The 22,649-nt window shown below is 35.6% G+C and overlaps 1 protein-coding gene and 1 pseudogene across 1 annotated transcript; one reads left to right on the top strand and one right to left on the bottom strand.

Moving 5' to 3' along the window:
• Positions 1–439: 439 nt before the first annotated feature.
• Positions 440–13,265, bottom strand: LOC116576917 (BRCA2 and CDKN1A-interacting protein-like). Its single transcript, XM_032319474.1, has 2 exons — positions 13,246–13,265; positions 440–941 (listed from the first exon to the last, which is right to left on the bottom strand). The coding sequence occupies exons 1-2, from the start codon at positions 13,263–13,265 to the stop codon at positions 512–514; spliced, it is 450 nt and encodes a 149-aa protein (XP_032175365.1). The 3' UTR covers positions 440–511.
• Positions 13,266–13,402: 137 nt separating this feature from the next.
• On the top strand, positions 13,403–16,425 carry LOC116576916 (annotated as a pseudogene).
• The last annotated feature ends 6,224 nt before the right edge of the window (positions 16,426–22,649 follow it).

The following is a 22,649-nucleotide window of genomic DNA, read 5'->3' as shown; positions in this document are numbered from 1 at the left end:
CATTTCTTTCTTTTTTTTTATTATTTAAAAATAAAAAATAGAAGTTTTTTTTTTTTTAAGATTTTATTTATTTACTTGAGAGAGAGACAGTGAGAGAGAGTATGAACGAGGAGAAGGTCAGAGAGAGAAGCAGACTCCCCATGGAGCTGGGAGTCCGATGCGGGACTCGATCCCGGGACTCCAGGATCATGACCTGAGCGGAAGGCAGTCGTCCAACCAACTGAGCCACCCAGGCGTCCCAAAAAATAGAAGTTTTTATTGAGTTCTTTAAATTACGACTCCACGTTTTCCTTCTTACTGGAAAAGCTTTTAATCCACCAATCATAATTCGACCAAATTTTTTTTTAAAAGCTATTTTGTAAATGTGTCAAGACACAAGTGACAGACCCCTACTTTTTTGTAGAGGACCTTACTCTGAATAAAGTCTGGGTTTTTTTTCCAGTAAATCTGAGCTGTTTTCTGGTAATTTTACAAAAGCAAAACCACCCCATTACTGTCCATGGGAAACGGGTCAGAGAGAGAGATGCTCCTTCAGTTTATCCATGATTTCGTTCATCCTGTCACCTGGAATCAACATCACGGTTCGCAAGGGCTTCATCGAGACGTCATCAAAGGACCACCTGCCTCCCAGACGAGTGTCACACTCTTCCTGCACTGAGTAGTTAAACTTCAGGACTGCTTTCTCATAAAGAAATTCTTCCTCTGCATTGGCAAATATTAATTCCTCTTTCTCTTGGTTATTCCCTTTCTTTCTGGAATTGTTTTTTCCAGCTTCCACAAACGTCTTGCTTATCAGAAGGTAGAAGTAACACTTCCCACATGGCTTGTTAGTTTTGTGTGCCTCTGCTAGTTCTTTCTGGAGCTGCTGATGCATGGGCAGCGCGATCTGAGGAGGGACATTGATGAACCTCTCACTGAGGTTCCTCAGCAAGATTTCATTTCTTTTGATGGCTTCATAGTATTGCATTGAATATATCTACCACATCTTCTTTAACCATTCATCTGTGGATGGACATCTAATTTCTTTCCATAGTTTGGCCATTGTGGACATTGCTGCTATAAACATTGGGGTGCACGTGCCCCTTTGGATCACTGTATTTGTTATCTTTAGGGTAAATACTCAGTAGTGCAATTGCTGGGTTGTAGGGTAGCTCTATTTTCAACTTTTTGAGGAACCTCCATGCTTTTTTCCAGAGTGGCTGCACCAGCTTGCATTCCCACCAACAGTGTAGGAGGGTTCCCCTTTCTCTACATCCTCGCCAGCATCTTCGTTTCCTGACTTGTTAATTTTAGCCATTCTAACTGATATGAGGTGGTATCTCATTGTGGTTTTGATTTGTATTTCCCTGATGCCGAGTGATGTGAAGCACTTTTTCATGCAGCTGTTAACCATCTGGATGTCTTCTTTGCAGAAATGTCTGTTCATGTCTAATGCCCATTTCTTGATTGGATTATTTGTTCTTTGCGTGTTGAGTTTGACAAGTTCTTTATAGATTTTGGATAGTAACCCTTTATCTGATATGTCATTTGCAAATATCTTCTCCCATTCTGTCAGTTATCTTTTGGTTTTGTTGACTGTTTCCTTTGCTGTGCAAAAGCTTTTGATCTTGATGTCCCAATGGTTCATTTTTGTCCTTGCTTCCCTTGCCTTTGGCGATGTTTCTAGGAAAAAGTTGTTGCGGCTGAGGTCGAAGAGGTTGCTGCCTGTGTTCTTCTCAAGTATTTTGATGGATTCCTGTCTCACACTGAGGTTTTTCATCCATTTTGAGTCTACTTTTGTGTGTGGTGAAAGGAAATGGTCCAGTTTCACTCTTCCGCATGTGGCTGTCCAATTTTCCCAACACCATTTGTTGAAGGGACTGTCTTTTTTCCACGGGACATTCTTTCCTGCTTTGTCAAAGATGAATTGACCATAGAGTTGAGGGTCTACTTCTGGCTTCTATTCTGTTCCATTCATCTAGGTGTCTGTTTTCGTGCCAGTACCATACTGTCTTGATGATGACAGCTTTGTAATAGAGCTTGAAGTCTGAAATTGTAATGTCACCACCTTTGGCTTTCTTTTTCAATATTCATCTGGCTATTCAGGGTCTTTTCTGGTTCCATATAAATTTTAGGAATATTTGTTCAATTTTTGGGGAAAAAATGGATGGTATTTTGTTAGGGATTGCATTAAACGTGTAAATTGCCTTAAGTAGCATAGACATTTTCACAATATTTGTTCTTCCAATTCATGAGCATGGAAACTTTTGCATTTCTTTGTGTCTTCCTCAATTTCTTTCATGAACATTTTATAGTTTTCTGAGTACAGATTCTTTGCCTCTTTGCTTAGATTTATTCCTAGGCACCTTACGGTTTTAGGTGAAATTGTAAATGAGATTGACTCCTTAATTTCTCTTTCTTCTGTCTTGCTATTGGTGTATAGAAATGCTACCAATTTCTGTGCATTGATTTTATATCCTGACACTTTACTGAATTCCTGTTTAAGTTCTATCAGATTTGGTGTCTTTTGGCTTTTCCACATGAAGTATCTTATCATCTTCAAAGAGTGATAGTTTGATTTCTTCTTTGCTGATTTGGATGCTTTTAATTTCTTTTTGTTTTCTGATTGCTGAAGCTAGGACTTCTAGTACTATGTTGAATGCCATTAATGAGAGTGGACAGCCCTGCCATGTTCCTGACCTAAGGGGAAAAGCTCTCAGTCTTTCCCCATTGAGAATGATATTCGTTGTGGGTTTTTCATGGATGGCTTTGATGATATTGAGGTAGGTACCCTCTACCCCTACACTGTGAAGAGTTTTGATCAAGAAAGGATGCTCTACTTTGTCAAATGCTTTTTAAGCATCTATTGAGAGTATCATATGGTTCTTGTTCTTTCTTTTATTAGTGTATTGTATCACATTGATTGATGTGTGGATGTTGAACCAACCTTACAGCCCTGGAATAAATTCCACTTGGTCATGGTGAATAATCCTTTTAATGTACTGTTGGATCCTATTGACTAGTATTTTGGTGAGAATTTTCACATCTGTGTTCATCAAGGATATTGGTCTGTAATTCTCTTTTTTTAATGGGATCTTTGTCTTGTTTGGGATCAAGGTAATGCTGGCCTCCTAAAATGAATTTGGAAGTTTTCCTTCCATTTCTATGTTTTGGAACAGTTTCAGGAGAATAGGTATTAATTCTTCTTTAAATGTGTGGTAGAATTCCCCTGGGAAGCCATCTGGGTCCGGGCTCTTGTTTGTTGGGAGATTTTTGATGACTGCTTCAATCTCCTTACTGGCTATGGGTCTGTTCAGGTTTTCTATTTCTTCCTGTTTCAGTTTGGTTATTTTATAGGTCTCTCTCTAGTAATGCAAATATTTTTTCCAGATTGTCAAATTTGCTAGTGTGTAGTTGCTCATAATATGTTCTTATAATTATATGTTCTTATATATTCTTATAATTGTTTGTATTTCTTTGGTGTTGGTTGTGATATCTCCTCTTTCATTCATGACTTTATTTATTTGGGTCCTTTCACTTTTCTTTTTGATAAGTCTGGCCAGGGGCTTATCAGTCTTACTAATTCTTTCAAAGAAATATCTCCTAGTTTCATTGATTTGTTCTATTTTTTTTTTGGTTTCTATTTCATTGATTTTTACTCTGATTATTATTTCTCTTCTCCTGCTGGATTTAGGCTTTCTTTGCTGTTCTTTCTGCAGCTCCTGTAGGTATAAGGTTCAGTTGTGTACTTGAGAACTTTCTTGTTTCTTGTGAAAGACTTGTATTGCTATATACTCAAAAAGTTTAAAAAAATTTTTTTAAAAATATGCTTATTTCTAAATGCTACCAATAAGCATGTGGACATCAAAGTTAAAAAATACAGTTTGATTTATAATAGCTCAAAAAATTAAATACTTAAGTGTAACTCTAACAAAATATGTATTAGATTTGTATGCTGAAAATTATGCAGCACTGAAGAAAGCAAAGATCCAAAATAAGCAGGGTGTGCCTGGTTGGCTCAATCAGTTAAGCATCCACCTTTTGGTTTTGGCTTAGGTCATGATCTCAGTGTCTTAGGATTGAGCCCTACATAAGGCTCCATGTTGGGCACAGAGTCTGCTGAAGGTTCCCTCCCTTTTCCACTGCCCCTCCCCCTGCTCATTCTCTCTATATTTCTAATATATGTGTGTGTGTGTGTGTGTATGACATAAAATAGGGCATCTGGGTGGCTCAGTGGATTAAAGCCTCTGCCTTCAGCTCAAGTCATGATCTCTCAGGATCCTGGGATTGAGCCCCACATTGGGCTCTCTGCTCTGCTGGGAGCCTACTTCTTCCTCTCTTTCTCTCTGCCTGCCTCTCTGCCTACTTATGATCTCTGTGAAATAAATAAATAAAATCTTTTAAAAAAACATAAAATAAACAGAGAGGGAGGGGCATCTGGGTGGCTCAGTCATTTGAGCAACTCGCACTTGAGGGTCTGCACTCAGTGGGGAGTCTGCTTAAGATTCTTTCCCTCTCTCCCTCTTCCCCCTTGCTTTCTCTAAATTAAACGAATAAATCTTTTTAAAAATATGAAAGAAAATAAACAGAGATATGTTATGTGTTCATTCTAAGAGTTTAGATGTCATTTCTCCTCCCCAAATTGATATACCATTTATGTAATAACTGTCAAAATCCCAGGAAAGGCTTTGTAGATATAGACAATATTATCCTAAAATTTATATGGGAAGGCCAAAGTACTAAGATAGCTAAAAAAATTTTGAAAAAAAAAATAATAAAGTGGAAGGGATCAGCCTACCTGATTGCAAGACTTTTTATATACTTGTTGTAATCAAGACTATGTGTTTTTTTTTTTAGGAGGGATAGAAACATAGATTAATGGGATAGAATAGTGAACTCATAAATAGATCCTCACAATATCCCCAGCTAAATTTTGACAAAGATACAAAAGAAATTCGATGGAGGACAGATTGGCTTTTCAATAAGCAGTGCTAGATCAATTGGACATCCACAGGCAAAATAAAATGAACCTCAACAAGAACCTCATATCTTACACAAAATTTAACTCAGAACTGGTCAAGAATTTAAATGTAAAATGTGAAACTATTGAACTTTTAGGAAAAAATAATAGGAGGAAATCTTTGGAACCAGGTTAAGAAAAAGAGTTTTTAAACTTGATCCCAAAAGCATGACTCATAAAAAGGAAACATTAATAAATTAAACTTATTCAGAATTAAAAACTTCTGCTCCAAAAAGACCCTCATAGGATGAAAATTCAAACTACAGAGTGGGAGAAAATATCTGAAACCACATTTCTGACAAAGGACTTCTTTAAAGAATTCTCAAAACTAAACAATAAAAAGCAAACAACCTAATTAGGGTATGGGCAGAAGATATGAAGAGACCTTTTGCCCAGGAAGTTATGCAAATAACAAAGAATTACATAGAAAAATGTTTGACATTATTAGCCAATAGGGAAATGCAGTTAACCTTACTGAGATCACTACATACATATCAGAATGACTAAAATTTAAAAATTGTGACAACACCAAGTAATGGTGAGAATGTAAAGAACCTATATCATTCATACACTAATTGTGGGAATGTAAAATAGTACAGCCATGCTCACAATTTGGAAGTTTCTTTAAAAACTAAGAATGCACATTCACCAAGAGAACCACTTTCTGAATCTGAAAATACAGCTTAACAAACGTATTCATTCATTTATTTATTTATAGGTTTTAGTTATTTAACCGAGAGAGAGAGAGATCATGAGCAGGGCGAGGGATAGAGGGAGAAGACTCTCCACTGTGCAGGGAACCTCATGCAGGACTTGATCCCAGGATCCTGGGATCATGACCTGAGCCAAAGGCAGACACTTAACCACCTGAGCCACCCAGGTGTCCAAAAAATTTAAAAGAATAGAAATCATACAATGTCAGCTCTGAGAACACAACTGAGTCAAACTAGAAATCAATAACAGAAAGATAACTGGAAAATCCCAAGGTACATGAAGATTAAACAACACACTTCTTAATAACAAATGGGCTAAAGAAAAAAATCTCAAGAGAAATTTGAAAATATTTTGAACTAAATGAAAATGAAAGCACAACTTATCAAGATGTGTGGATGCAGCAACATCAACGCCTAGAAGAAATTTATAGCAATGAATGCATATGTAAGAAGAAAGATTTAAAATTAAAAATCTAAGTCTCCACCTTAGGAAACTAGAAAAAGAAGAACAAATTAAATCCAAAGTAAGCAGAAGGAAAATAATAATAATTCAGAGCAAAAATCAATGAAATTGTAAACAAGATATAATAGAAAAAATTCAGTGAAACACAAAGGTGCTTCTTTGGAAAGATAAAAAATCAACTAGCCTCTAGCCAGTTTAAGCAAAAAAAGAACAAAAATTACTGATGTCAGAAATGAAAGAGGGAATATTACTGCAGATCCTGTGCACTTTAAAGGATAACAAAGAAATATCATAAACAACAAATATTAGTGGTCTAGATGAAATAGACCAATTTCTTGAAGGACATAATTTGACAAAACTCACTCAAAGAAAATCTGTATAGGCTTATATCTATTAAAGAAATTGAATCCATAATTAATAATCTTCTGAAACAGAAAGAACCCAGCCCAAATGGGTTCACTGATTATTTCTACTGAACATTTAAGGAAGAAATTATACTAATTCTCTACAATCTCTTCAGAGGATAAAGTAGAGGGAATACTGCCTAACTCATTGTATGAGGCCAGAATTACCCTAATCCCAAAACCACACAAAACTTTAGAAGAAAACTACAGAACCATATCTCTCTTGAACATGGATGTAAAAATTCTTAGTAAATATTATCAAATCAAATCCAAAAACGTATAAAAGAATTATATATCACCACCAAGTGGGATTTATCCCAACCAGCCAAAGCTAACTCAGTATTCAAAAATCATTTAATGTAATCCATCACATCAATAGGCTAAAAAAGAAAAATCACATGATCATATCAATAGATGCAGAAAAAGAAGTTCACAAATTCAACACTCAACATGATAAAAACTCTCAGTAAACTACAAATAGAGGAGGACGTCCTCAACTTGATAAAGAATATCTACAAAAAACCAAAGCTAACATTATTCTTAATGGTGAGAAACTCAGAGGTTTCCCACTAAGATCAGGTACAAAGCAAGATGTCCCCTCTCATCACTCCTTCTCAACACTGTACAGGAAACCCTAATAAGACAAGAAAAGGAAATAAAAGGTAGTCAGTATGGGAAGGAAAAAATAAATCTGTCTTTGTTCAGCAATGACATGAGAATGTATGTAGAAAATCCAAAAAAACCCCACATCAACCAAAACACGCCCCCACCCCAGAACTAGTGATTATAGCAATACTGCAGGATATGAGATTAATGCACAAAAGTCAGTTGCTGTCCTATATACCAGCAACGAACAAGTAGAATTTGAAATTAAAAACACAAAACCAGGGCACCTGGGTGGCTCAGTGGGTTAAGCCTCTGCCTTTGGCTCAGATCATGATCTCAGGATCCTGGGATCGAGCCCCACATTGGGCTCTCTGCTCAGCAGGGAGCCTTCTTCCTTCTCTCTCTCTACCTGCCTCTCTACCTACTTGTGATCTCTGTCTGTCAAATAAATAAATAAAATTAAAAACAAAAACAAAAACAAAAAACCACTTACACTAGTCAAAAGAACTAATGAAATACTTAGGTATAAAGCTAGCAAAGTAGGTACAAGATGTAGACAAGGAAACTACAAAACTCTGAAGAATGAAATAAGAGAAGAACTAAATAAATGGAAAGCTACACCATATTTATGGTTATATTATCAAGATGTCAGTTCTTTCCAACTTGATCTATAGACTCGATGTAGTCCCAATCAAAATCCAAGCGAGTTATTTTGTGGATGTCAACAAACTGGTTTGAAAGTTTATATGAAGAGGCAAAAGGTCCAGAATAGCCAACACAATATTGAAAGAGAAGAACAATATTGGAGGCCTGACACTACCTAACATCAAGACATACAAAAAAAAAAAAGAAAAAAAAAGCTACAGTAATTAAGACAGTGTGGTATTGACAAATCATAGCTAAATAGATTGACAGAACAGAATAGAGTCCAGAAAGAGACCCCCATTAATACAGTCAACTGATATTTGGCAAAGGAACAGAAACAGTATGACAGAGCAAAGATAGTGTCTTCAAGAAAGGCTACTGGAACATCTGGACAACTGCATGCAAAAAAAGTGAATCTAGACTTAAACCTTTCATAAAACTTTACTCAGAAAGACTGCAGACCTAATGTAAAACACAAAAGTATAAAACTCATTGTAAGATAACATATGCTCATGTAAGATAACATATGAGAAAACCTTGGTGACATTGGCTAAGGTGATAACTTTTTAGATACAGTAAATAAAGTCTTACTTTTAAAGTTGATATATAAACTAAGGATCCTCCCTACTGCCATATAACAGCAATTCACTCCTAGGTATTTATCCCAGGGAAATGAAAGCTGTGTTGCCTCAGAAATCCATACACAAATGTTTATAGCAGCACTATTCATAACAGCTAAAAGATGAAAACAACCCAGATGTTCTTCAACAGGTTAGTAAGGAAACTGTACTTTATACACACAATGAAATTCTAAACAGCAATAAAAGATATGAGTTATTGATACACAGAACAACCTGGATGTATCTCCATAGAATTATGCTAAGTTTAAAAAACCAATCTCAAAAGATTACATGCTGAATGATTCCATTTATATAAAATTCTTGAAATGCAAAATTATTCAAATGGTGAGCAGATTAGTGGTTACCAAAGATTAAGGAGGAAATGCAAGTGAGAGTGAAGTGGGTGTGGCTATTATAAAGCAGGAGAGATCCTTGTCATGATGCAAATGTTGCATATCAACTCTTTCAATATCAACATTCCTGTTGCAATATCATGCTTTTATTTTGCAAGATATTATACGTTTGGAAACTGGGCAACAGGTCATGGGATCACTGTATTATATCTTACAATTGCATATCATTCTACAACTATCTCAAAATGAGTTTAATTTTTAAAATGAAGGAGAGGGACGCCTAGGTGGTTCAGTCAGTTAAGCATCGAACTCTTGATTTTGTCTCAGGTCGTGATCTCAGTGTTGTGGGACCAAGCCCCTTATCTGGCTCCATATTCAGCAAGGAGTCTGTTGGAGATTCTCTCTCTCCCTTTCCCTCTGCCCCTCCCCCTACTCATACTCTTATTTTCTCTCTCAAATAAAAAATAAATCTTTTTTTAAAAAGAATTTATTTATTTGACAGACAGAGATCACAAGTAGGCAGAGAGGCAGACAGATAGAGAGGAGGAAGCAGGCTCCCTGCCAAGCAGAGAGCCTGGTGGGGCACTTGATCCCAGGACCCTGAGATCATGACCCAAGCTGAAGGCAGAGGCCAACCCACTGAGCCACCCAGGTGCCCCCCAAAATAAATCTTTTTTAAAATGAAGGAGAAATTCTGATACTCTCAGATAAACAAAAACAGAGTATATATTACTAGCAAACTTGTTATATGAGAAATGCTAACTGGAGTCCTTCAGGCTAAATGAAAAAAAAAACAAAAAACAAAAAACAAAAAAACAACAACAAATGGTAACTTGAATACTCATGAAGAAATATAGAGCACTGGTAAAAGTAATTTCAGAAATAAATAGAAGACAGCACAGGGACGCCTGGGTGGCTCAGTTGGTTAAGTGGCTGCCTTCGGCTCAGGTCATGATTCCAGCGTCCTGTGATAGAGTCCGACATCAGGCTCCTTGCTCAGCAGGAAGCCTGCTTTTCTCCCTGCCTCTACCTGCCACTCTTTCTGCCTGTGCTCACTCTCTCTGACAAATAAATAAATAAAATCTTAGAAAAAAAAAAAAAAAGAAGACAGCATAAATGTGTGTTTGTTTAAAATCCTTTCCTTTTACCTCTTTTCAATGACAACTAAGTATAACAATAATTATAAAAACTACTGATGAGTTCATATTAAAGACGTAAATTGTGTGGCAACAATTGTACAAGTGACAGGATGGAGATGTTGGAAGAAAGTTGGTATATAACATTGAAATTAAGATAATATTAATCTGAATAGATTGTTTCAAGTTAAGTTGCTAATTATATTCCCCAGAGCATCCATTAAGGAAATAATTTTTAAAATGTAGGAAGAGACACAAAAGAGTTAAAAGAGTACACTACAAAATATTTAACACAAAAGAAGTCAATCTCCTCTTCTTATAAGGACACCAATTATATTAGAGTATGTCTTACACCAATGATCTCATTTTAACTTGTTTTTGCTTTTGTTTTTGTGACCCTATATTCAAATGCAGTTATACTCTGAGTTAGCAGAGGTTTGGGCTCCAATATATGAATTTTGGGGGGAGACAATTCAGCCCATAATACTGATCTATATATATTTTCTTTTTTTCTGAGGAATTTCTTCTAACATTTCTTGCAAAACATGGAAGTTGCCTATGGGTAAAAAAGTCCCTCAAATTCCATTTTTGCTTGTCTGAGAATGTATGTCTCCTTCATTTTTGAAGTTTAACTTAGCTGGAAATAGAATTTTAGGTTGTTTTTATTTTTCTTTCAATGCTTTAAGTATTTTATTTTTTTTTTGTACAATATTTTATTTATTTATTTGATACAGAGAGAGAGATCACAAGTAAGCAAAGGGTCAGGCAGAGAGAGGGGGGAAGCAGACTCCCTTCTGAGCAGAGAGAGCCTGATGCGGGGCTCCATCCCAGCACCCTGGAATTAGGACCTGATCTGAAGGCAGAGGCTTAACCCACTGAGCCACCCAGGTGCCCCAACACTTTAAGTATTTTACTCCACTATTTTTTTTTTTCTTGCTTGCATGTTTTCTGAAGAGAAGTTTAATGTAATTATTATCCTTGCTCCTCTGTGGTAAAATTTTTTTCCTCTGGCTTCTTTCAAAATTTTCTTTGTCTTTGATTTTCTGAAGTTTGAATGTGATACACATTGGTGTAGATTTTGTGGTATTTATTCTCAGTGGTTTATGAACTTCGTGGTTCTGTGTTTTGATGTTTCTCATTAGTTTTGGGAAATTGTCAGTCAATATTGTTTCAGGTATTCCTTTTGTTCCTTTCTCTTTTATACTTCTGGTATTATTATTATACATGTTACACTTCTTGTAATTTTAATTTTGCATTTCTTAGATATTCTGTTCTCTTTCATTATATTTTCTCTTTGCATTTCAATTTGGAAGTTTCTAAGATTTTTATTTATTTATTTGTCAGAGAAAGAGAGAAAGCAAACACAAGCAGAGGGAGTGCCAGGCAGAGAGAGAAGCAAGCTCTCCCCTGAGCAGGGAGCCCCATGGGGGACTTGATCCCAGGATGCTGGGATCATGACCTGAGCCAAAGGTATTTACTTAATGGACTGAACCACCCAGGTGTCCCTCAATTTGGAAGTTCTAAATTGACGCTTCTTTTTTTTTTTTTTTTTTTAAAGATTTTATTTATTTGACAGAGAGAAACCACAAGTAGACGGAGAGGCAGGCAGAGAGAGAGAGAGAGGGAAGCAGGCTCCCTGCTGAGCAGAGAGCCCGATGCGGGACTCGATCCCAGGACCCTGAGATCATGACCTGAGCCGAAGGCAGCGGCTTAACCCACTGAGCCACCCAGGCGCCCCTAAATTGACACTTCTTCAAGCCCACTGATTTTTCTTGAGAGCGTATCAATCTATTGATGAGCCCATCAAGGCATTCTTTATTTCTGTTACAGTGTTCTTAATTTCTAGCATTTCCTTTTGATTCTTCCTTACAATTTTCATTTCTCTGCTTACATTGTCTATCATTGTCTAGACATTCTTGTATGCTGTCCACTTTTCCATTAGAGCCTTTAACATATTTATTATATGTTTTAAGTTTTCAGTATGGTCATTTCAACATCTCTGCCATGTCTGAGTGCTTCTGATGCTCTGTCTCTTCAAACTATTTGTTTGTTTTGGTCTTTTAATATAACTAGTAATTTTTTTTTGAAAACTACTTCATAAGTAGTATTCTTTTCTTCCATCAAGAAGCATATGTGTAACTCTTTTGATGATGTTAACAGTCACTGATGTTCAACATCTAGAGCTATTAATTCATTAAGGATTGCAAAATAGTGATGTTCCATTTCTCTCATTCTATAGTATTATATAGAGTACTTTTAGGATAAGGAACTTCTTATCTGCTATATGGTTACTCAGAGGTAGAGTTTTGTTGTTGTTGTTTTATTTACTTGACAGAGAGAGACACAGCGACAGAGGGAGCACAAGCAGGGGGAGTGGGAGAGGGAGAAGCAGGCTTCCCATCGAGCAGGTAGCCCAATGTGGGGCTCGATCCCAGCAGCCTGGGATCATGACCTGAGCTAAAGGCAGATACCTAAGGACTGAGCCACCCAGGTGCCCCCAAAGGTAGAGTAGAGTGTATTTTTTTTTATTAAAAAAATTTTTTTAAAAAAGAGAGAGATAACAAGTAGGCAGAGAGGCAGGCAGAGAGAGACTAAGGGAAGCAGGCTCTCCACTGAGGAGAGAGCCCGATGTGGGGCTCAATTCCAGGACCCTGGGATCAGGACCTGAGCCAGAGGCAGAGGCTTTAACCCACTGAACCACCCAGGTGCCCCCAGAGGTAGAGTTTAAATAGGAAAGTCAGACTAAGTACTTGCTAGCTTTTTTTTTTTTTTAAACCATAATTAATATGATGAGTTAGCTCATTAGAATCCAATGGCAATGTTTTTTGGTTGCTTTTTAAATTATATTATAAGCTCAGAAACCTGAAAATGCTGACATATTTCAATTCCTTTCTTATTTTAAAAATAGAATAATAACTCAAATTTCATTTATATGCTGGTTAATAGAACCAATTTTAAGAGATATTACAGTTTGGCTTGGAAGACAAAATGCAGACCAAAGACTTAGATAGGCATTTCACAAAAAAGGTATTCAAATGACCAATAAATACATGAACATATGTTCAACCTTATTAGTTATCAGGGAAATGCAAATTTAAACAATAACACTACCTAATATGCCTAAAAGAATGGCTAAAATGAAGACAGAAAATGCTAAGATTGGTGAAATTATAGAACATTGTTAATGAGAATGTGAATTGGTATAACCATTTGGAAAACTGATTCATGGTATCTAATAAAATTGAATATATTTACATTCTAAGTCCCAGCAATATTCCTGGATATATGCTTAACAGAAATGCATACATATGTTCACCAAAAGACATGTGTAAGATTGTTCGTAGCAGCATAATTCATTATACCTATAAAATCATGACCATAGAATAAATAAATAACCCCAAATCTACCGTATATATATATATATATATATATATGTAATAGTATATTTGCACAAAAAGAATGAATGAGCTATAACTGCTCAAAAACACTGAAGAATCTTGCAAACATTACGTTGAGAGAAAAAGCTAGATGTAAGTTCAAAAAAACAAGCCAAACTAATACATGATGTTTAAAATTGGGTTAGTGGTCTGGCAGGGAGGGATCTAATGACTAGAAGGGCTTCTAGGATGCCATTTCTTGATGTTTAGTTTTAAAAATCTTTTTCTGGTTAACGTATGTGCTCTCTTTGTGAAAATTCAGTAGCCTCTTTATTTATGTACTTTTCTGTGTATATGTTATTCTTCAATAAATCATTTTAAAAATACAACTTGTAATATTCTCATCTAACCTCTATTATACATTATTTTTTAAAGATTTTTATTTATTTATTTGACAGAGAGAGATCACAAGTAGGCAGAGAGGCAGGCAGAGAGAGAGAGGAGGAAGTAGGCTCCCTGCCAAGCAGAGAGCCCAATGAGGGACTCAGTCCCAGGACCTTGAGATCATGACCTGAGCTGAAGATAGACGCCTAACCCACTAAGCCACCCAGGTGCCCCATCTTTGTACATTATTAATTAGGATGTATTTAGATATGAAACAGTTATTAAACCCCACTGGATCAAAGACATTTTCAGAATATAAGTATTATTAAAACAGAATCCCTTCACGTTACTCATAAAATGTCATTGGTAGGGGCAACTGGGTGGCTCAGTGGGTTAAGCCTCTGCTTTTGGCTCAGGTCATGATCCCGGGGTCCTGGGATCGAGCCCCGCATGGGGCTCTCTGCTCGGCGGGGAGTCTGCTTCCTCCTCTCTCTCTGCTTGCCTCCCTGCCTACTTGTGATCTCTGTCTGTCAAATAAATAAATAAAATGTCATTGGTAGAAAAACTTAAGCAGTGTAACTGCTAAATCTCCTACAGCATGATTTTTATCATGTTTCCAGTGTTTGGGGATCAAACCAAATTGATTTAAAACATCTCTTGGGGTGCCTGGGTGGCTCTGTGGGTTAAAGCCTCTGGCTTCAGCTCTGGTCATGATCCTAGGGTCCTGAGATCAAGCCCCACATCAGGCTCTCTGCTCAGCGGGGAGGCTGCTTCCCCCACCTCTCTCTGCCTGCCTCTTTGCCTACTTGTGATCTCTGTCAAATAAATAGATAAAATCTTTTTAAAAAAATCCCTAAACAATTAAATACATATAACTCATAAAGATGTTTGGTCTATTTTCCAGATAGACAAGTCAGCTGTTAAAAAGGTGACCTTTGTGTAACAGGGATTTTGTGTAGATTTTTTAGGGGAGTCCATGTTAACACATTTGATAAACTTTTATCTTAATGCGCCTTTCTGGAATACCAGTCTGATCTCAATTCGAACAAAGCCTTAGGTGATGTTTGCTGGTGGTTGAGGTGGCTTGGTCATTTTCCCAGCCTGTATATTTCTTATTGAATGTTAATCAGATTCATTATTAAAGATTTCATCTGCCACACAAATAAGTAATTGGCTATGTCTGAGTGGCCACCTTTTGTCTTTAGGAGATTGCTTAAAACTGCATTAAACATCATTAGACCAAAATGATGACCATTTGTCCTTTACTTGTTTTCTAACAGATTGGATCTTATTATTATGCAAACACACTACAAAGAACAGTCTTAGAAAAAGCTCATATGAATTATTCTAAGTTCATAACAAGTTTTTATATTGAAGGATGCATGAAATTATTACTAATTACGTTAAACTATTTCCTTTTGTATGTATTATAGGGCACTGTTTAGAATCCATGGGTTAAAAATTATACAAAAGTGAGACGTTTGTAAGCATTGCTTTCTACCTTAATATATTTTATCATCCTCTTTTATTGATGAAATGATACAGAAGAAAAAAGATTAAATATATTATTTAAATTTACATGTTAGTTTTCTCTTAAATTAGTCCATGAGATAGAATAAGCAGAAAATAATCATGAAGGTATAATTATTAAACAATATAATTATAAATTCACATTTTCCCTACAACATATTTTTCTTAAAATCATATTTGCCAGGGCACCTGGGTGGCTCTGCCTTCGGCTCAGGTCATGGTCCCAGGGTCCTGGGATGGAGCCCCACATCAGGCTCTCTGCTCTGCTGGGAGCCTGTTTCCTCGTCTTTCTCTGCCTGCCTCTCTGCCAACTTGTGATCTCTGTCTGTCAAATAAATAAATAAAATCTTTTTAAAAATCATATATGCCAACCCACAGAACTTTATTTGTAAGTCATCATCTATTTTGATCCCCCCAAAGAATTATATGTAATGCTATCTTTCTTGTTCAATTTCTATTATTGTTGTGACTAAATAAATTCAGTGGCTCTGAAATGCATGAAATTGGTTGTCATCTGAGATCTGACAATTTCATAATTGGTTTAAGCAGAATGTACTTCATACTGACCTTAAAATATCTTTGGCAATCTTTCTGCTCCTGGAGCTGACTTGACCACAAATGAAATTATTTCAGCCTTAGGAATGAAATCCTCACCCACTAAGGGTTCAGGTGGACTTAGCTTTATAATCTGCTTTAAAAGTTTTGAGTAGATGGAGCCCTCGCGTGCCACCTTCCTTTCTCTTCCTCCAAGCTACCTGTGGAGGTGGCAGCTGTGTGTTACAGGGCAGTGTTGCTGCCCTCAGACGTCTGGTGAAGCCCAAGATCATTAAAGAAAGGACCAAAAAGTTCATCTGGCACCAGTCAGATCAATATGTCAAAATTAAGCGTAACTGCCAGAGACCCCGAGGCACTGACAATAGGATGCGCAGAAGATTAGAGGGCCAGATCTTGATGCCCAGTATTGGTTAGGGTAGCAACAAGAAAGCAAATCATATTCCCCAGGGGCTTCCAGAAGTTCCTAGTCCACAATGTCAAGGAGCTTGAAGTGCTGCTGATGTGCAACAAATCTTACTGTGGAGAGATTGCTCACATTGTCTCCTCAAAGAACCGCAAAGCCCTTGTGGAAAGAGCAGCCCAGCTGGACATCAGAGTCACCAAACCCAATACCAGGCTGCACAGCAAAGAAAATGAATGATCAGCTTGTGCCCATTATAGTTATATCAAAACCATAAAAGTACAAAAAAATTTTTTGAGTAAATTGAATTATATGGTTTTCCTTCATATTTCCTGACCAGTTTTAGGGAAGAGTATTTATTATTTTCTGTTTCATCAAGGAACTGAATCCTCTCAAATTCATATATTGCAAATTATATTAGGAATGGATTATGGTCAAGAATTTTATAAATAAAGCAATTAATACTAATTAATAAAAATGTTTCTGTATATCTACTTAAGAGTGAAAATAATTCACTTTTTAAAAAAGATTTTATTTATTTATTTGACAGAGAGAGAGATCACAAGTAGGCAGAGAGGCAGGCAGAGAGAGGGGGGTACATGATGTACATGATGTTTTGATATTTGATACATTGTGAAGTGATTACCACATTAACCAAATTAATATATCCATCAGCTCACATAGTGACCTTTTTTTGGTATGTGGTGAGAGAAAACATCTATATTAGCAAAGTTTAAGTATACAATACATTATTATTAGCTATAGTCACTATGTTGAACACTAAGTTTCTAGAACTTATTCATCTTATAATTGAAAGCTTGTACCCTTTGAACAATATCTCTCCATTTCTCCTGCCCCTTGTGAGAACCATTTTACCCTCTGGTTCAGTGAGTTAGGCTTTTTTAGATTCCACAAATAAGTGAGGTCATGTAGTATTTGTCCTTTGCGTCTGACTTACTTTCCTTAGCTTAATATCTTCAAGGTTCATTCATATGGTTACAAATGGCAAGATTTCTTTTTCTTTTAAAGGCTGAATATTATTCCATTATATATTTTTCTTTTTCTATTCATCCATTGACAACCCTTAAGTAGTTTTAATATCTTGGCTATTATGAATAATGCTGCAGTGAACATAGGGGTACATATATCTTTTCAAGTTAGAGTTCATTTTCTTCAGATAAATACCCAGAAGTGGAATTTCTAGGTCATATGGTAGTTCTATTTTGTATTTTTTGGAGAAAACTCCATATTGTTTTCCATAATGGCTATACCAATACACATTACCACTATAGTGTACAAGGATTCTTTTCTCCACACTCTCACCAACACTTGTTATCTCTTGTTGTTTTGTTTGTTTGTTTTTATAATAGCCATGCTAACAGATGTGAAGTGATATTTCAATGTTCTTTTGCATTTTCTTGATGATTAGTTATGTTGAGCATTTTTTATATACCCATTGGACATTTGTATGGCTTTGGAAAATGGCTAGGCAGGTTCTCTGCTCAGTTTGAATCAGGTTGTTTGGGTTTCTGGTTGTATGAGTTGCTTATATACTTTGGATATTACCCCCTTATCAGATAAATGCTTTCCAAATATTGTCTCCCATTCCATTGGTTATCTCTTCACTCTGATGACTGTTTCCTTTGTTATGCAGAAACTTCCTGTTTTTGGTGTCATACCCAAAAAATTATTGCCAAGATTAATGTCAAGGGAGCTTTCCCACATGTATTTTTAAAAATAAATCTGCCCTCTTCAAGATTTATATATTTCTTTGAGGGGGAGAGAGAGAGAGAGAGAGCACAAGCAAGGGCAGGAACATATGGAAAAGGAGAGGGAGAGACTCTCAGGCAGACTCTTTGCTGAGCTTGTAGCCGGAGGTGGGGTTTAATCCAATGACAACTGAGATCATGACCTGAGCGGAAATCAAGAGTCTGACACCCAACCACTTGAGCCATCCAGGTTCCCCCTGGACCCCCTGTATTCTTCTAGGAGTCTTATAGTTTCAGGTCATCCATTTAAGTCTTTAATCCATTTTTGAGTTGATTTTTGTATATGGTATAAAATAAGGATTTAATTTCATTCTTTTGCATGTAGGTATCCAGTTTACCACCACCTTTTTCTGAAGAGATTATCCTTTCCCCATCGTGTATTCTTGGTTCTTTTGTTGAGGAATTAGTTGAACATATATGCATGGGTTTATTTCTGTGATCTTTATTGTTTCATTTGCCAGTACTATATGTTTTGATTGCCATAGTTTAAAATAGGGAAGAGTGATGCAACCAGAAGAACATCTACTTTATCATTTCTCATTATTACTTTGGCTATTTGGGGTCTTTGGTGGTTCTATACAAATTTTAGGATTGCTTTTTCTGTTTCTGTAAGAAATGCCATTGGATTTTATAAGGATTGCATTAAATTTGTAGATCACTTGTGTAATATGGATACTTTAACAATAATAATTTTTCCAATTCAAATACACAGATATTATCTTTCCATTTACTTGTATCTCCTTCATTTTCTTTCATCTTTCTTTAAGTTTCAGTTTGAAGATCTTTACTTCCTTGGTTAAACTTTTTCTTAGTATTTATCTTTTTTATGATATTATAAATGGGATTCTTAATTTCTTTTTTGGGGGAGCAGATAGTTTATTGTTCATGTGTAGAAATACAACTGATCTTAGTATGTTGATTCTGTGTCCTGTAACTTTACTTAATTTATCAGTTCTAACAGTTTTTAGGTGGAGTCCTTAGGGGTTTTTTTTTCTAATATATAGAAATCATACATCTAGATATATACATACAAACTGAGGGCTATAGATCATACATCCATGAACAGAGACAATCTCATTATTCCTTTCTGATTTGGATGCCTTCTATTTCTTTTTCTTGCCTAACCGTTCTGGCTAGGATTTCTTAGTCTTATGTTGAATAGTGGAGGTGAGAGTCGTCATCATTGTCTTTTTCCTGATCTAGAGGAAAACTTTCAGCTTTTCACCATTGAGAATAATATTAGCTGTGAACAAATCATATACAGCCTTTATTATGTTGAGCTACATTCCTTCTATATCTTAAAATGTATTGAGAGTTTTTATCATAAACAGTTGTTGAATTTTGTCAAACACTTTTTCTGCGTCTATTGAGATGATCATATAAGTTTTTTCCTTCCTTCCATTAATGTGGTATGTCACCTTGATTGATTTGTGTATGTTTCTTGCATCTTAGGGATAACTATCACTTGATCATGTTGTACGATCTTTGTAATGTGCTGGCGAATTCAGTTTGCTAGTATCTTTTGAGGATTTCTTTATTCTTCAGATATGTTAGTCTATAATTTTTTTGTAGTGTCCTTGTCTGGCTTTGTTACCAGGGTAATACTGGCTTCATAAAATGAGTTTGAAGTGTTCTCTCCTCTTCAACTTTTTGGAAGTGTTTGAGAAGAATTGATATTAGTTCTTTAAATTTAATTAGATTCCACTCATGAAGTTATCTAGACCTCGGCTTTTCTTTGTTTGGAGGTTTTTGATCATTACTTTAGTCTTCTAACTTATTATTGGCCTATTCTTTCATATTTTCTTTTTCTTTATGATTCTTGGTTGATTCTTTTTCTTTATGATTCTAGGTTGTATGTTTCCAGGAATTTATCCATTTCTTCTAGGTTACCCAATTTTTTAGTATATAATTGTTTATATTGGTTTTTTATGATCCTTCATATTTCTTTGGTATCAGTAGTAATGTCCCTACTTTCATTTCTGATTTTATTTTATTTTTTATTTTTATTTTATTATGTTATGTAAGTCACATACACTGTATCATTAGTTTTTGATGTAGTGTTCCATGATTCATTGTTTGTGTATAACATTCAGTGCTCCATGCAATACATGCCTTCCTTAATACCCATTACCAGGCTAATGCATCCTCCCATGCCCCCTCCCCTCAGCAGCCCTCAGTTTGTTTCCTGTAGTCCATAGTCCCTCATGGTTCATTGCCCCTCTGATTCCCACCCCTTCACTTTTTCCTCTTCCTTCTTCTAATGTCCTCTATGTTATTCCTTATGTTCCCTATATCAGTGAAACCAAGTGAAAATGGTCTTTCTCTGCTTTACTTATTTCACCTAGCATAATCTCTGACTTTATTTATTTGAATCCTTTCTCTTTTTTCTTAGGCTAGCTTAAGATTTGTCAATTTCATTTGTCTTTTTAAAAAATCAACTATTAGGGGTGCCTGGGTGGCTCAGTGGGTTAAATCCTCTGCCTTTGGCTCAGGTCATGATCCCAGGGTCCTGGGATCGAGCCCCGCATCAGGCTCTCTTCTCAGTGGGGAGCCTGCTTCCTCCTCTCTCTTTGCCTGCCTCACTGACTACTTGTAATCTCTGTTTGTCAAATAAATAAATAAAATCTTTTTAAAAATCAATTATTTAAAAAAATCAACTATTAGTTTCATTGGTCTTTTGTTTTTCTAGTCCCTATCTCATTTTTCTCTGCTCTGATCCCTGTTATTTCCTTCCTTCTGCTAACTTTGAGTTGAGTTTGTTCTTCTTTTTCTAGTTCCTTGAGGTGTGAAATTAGGTTGTTTAGAGATCATTTTTCTTTTTTAAAGTAGGGTGCTTATTACTATAAATTTCCTTCTAATAAATGCTTTTACTGTGTCCCCAGTGTTCTATTGTATTATGATTCATTAGTCTCAAGATTTTTTTTTTAATTTCCCTTTTGATCTCTTCTTTGACTTGCTGATTGTTCAGCAGTGTGGTCAATTTTCACATATTTGTGAATTTTCCAGTTTTTTACCTGTTATTTATTTCTAATTTCCTATTGTTTGTGTCAGTAAAAATACTGATTTCAATTTTCCTAAATGTTAAGATTTGTTTTGTGACCTTATATATAATTTATCCTGGAGATTATCCTGTGCACCTGAGAAGAATGTGTATGCTATTGCTGTTGAATGGATTGTTCTGTTAGGTCCATTTGAAGTATAGTTTAAGTCCTGTGTTTCCTTATCAACTTTTATCTGGATGACCTATATTTTATTGAAAGTAGGGTACTAAAGTCTCCTACTATTATTGTATTGTCTATTTCTGCATATCTGTTAATATTTATATATTTAGGTAGTCTGATGTTGGGTGCACATATATTTATAACTGTTGTATCCTCTTGATGAATTCACCTTTTTATCTTCATCTCTTATGACAGTTTTTGGCTTAAGGTTTATTCTGTCTCATTTAAATATGGCTACATCTGATCTATTTTTGCTTTCCATTTGTATGGAATATCTCTTTACATTTTTAAACTTTCAACATACATGTATCTTTAAAGCTGAAGTGAATTTCATGTAGACAGCATGGAGCTGGGTCTTGTTTTTTAATCCATTCAGTCACTCTGTGTATTTTGTTTGGAGGATTTAACCCATTTACATTTAAAGTACTTTTTGATGGGTAAAGCTTACTGTAGCCATTTCATCATTAATTGTTTCCTGGCAGTTTTTATAGTTCCTTTTTTCTTCAATTGCTATTTTTCTTTTTGATTGATGGTTATCCTTAGTGTGGTACTCTTTTGATTCCTTTATTTTTTGTGTGTTTACTATAGACTTTTGCCTTGTGGTTTCTATGAGGCTTACCTAAAACATATTTTAGTTATCACAGTGTATTTTAAGGTGGTATCAACTCAAAATCAATTGCAAAGAAAAGCACTATACTTTTTCTACTCCCTTATATTTCATTTTTAATGCCACAGTTTACTAATTTTTATATTGTGTATCCATTAACAAATTATTTTGGCTAGAGTTATTTTTAATACTTTTGTCTTTTAACTTTTATACCAGAGTTGAAAGTGATTAACTCACCACCATTCTGGTTTAGAGTATTCTAAATTTGACAATATTAAGACATATATTTTCTTATTGCACTTTGCAGATATTGCATTTTTTATGAATTGAAGGTTTGCGGGAAAATGGTATTAAGCAAGTCTATGAGGACTATCCTTTCCAACAGCATTTTCTCACTTTGTATCCTTGTGTCACATTTTGGTAATTCTCATAATATTTCAAACTTTTCACTATTATTAGTTTGTTATTTTGATCTGTGGTCAGTGATTTTAGTTCACTGAAAGCTCAGATGATGGTTAGCATTTTTTTTTTCAATAAAGGTTTTAAAAATTAAGGTATGTACATTGCCTTTTTATGTAATGCTATTACACACTCAATATACTACAGTATGGTGTAAGCATAACTTTTATATGAACTGGGAAACCAAAAAACTTATTTGGATTATTTTATTGCAATATTCACTTTATGGTGGTAGTCTCGAACTGAACCCTCGATATCTCCAAGGTATATCTGTATCTCCCTTTATTTTTTTTCTTCTAAATACGTTGTTTATTTGAGAGAGAGGGAAAGGGCATGTAAGAGAGAGCATGAAAGGTGAGGAGGGGCAGAGGGAGAGGGAGAAGGAGACTTCCCACTGAGCAGGGAGCC

The sequence above is a fragment of the Mustela erminea genome, chromosome 18 (genome assembly GCF_009829155.1).
Source record: "Mustela erminea isolate mMusErm1 chromosome 18, mMusErm1.Pri, whole genome shotgun sequence".
NCBI classification, from domain to species: domain Eukaryota; kingdom Metazoa; phylum Chordata; class Mammalia; order Carnivora; family Mustelidae; genus Mustela; species Mustela erminea.
Note: the sequence above shows the minus strand (reverse complement) of the source record. Positions and strands in the feature narration are given on the sequence as shown.

Excerpts from the sequence above, each read along its gene's own strand:
- LOC116576917 (XM_032319474.1), bottom strand. The coding sequence starts at position 13,265 with ATGTCTTTTGGTGAACATAT. Across the intron at positions 942-13,245 it reads ATGTCTTTTGGTGAACATAT|AAATGAAATCTTGCTGAGGA; the intron begins GTATGCATTTCT and ends AGCCATCAAAAG.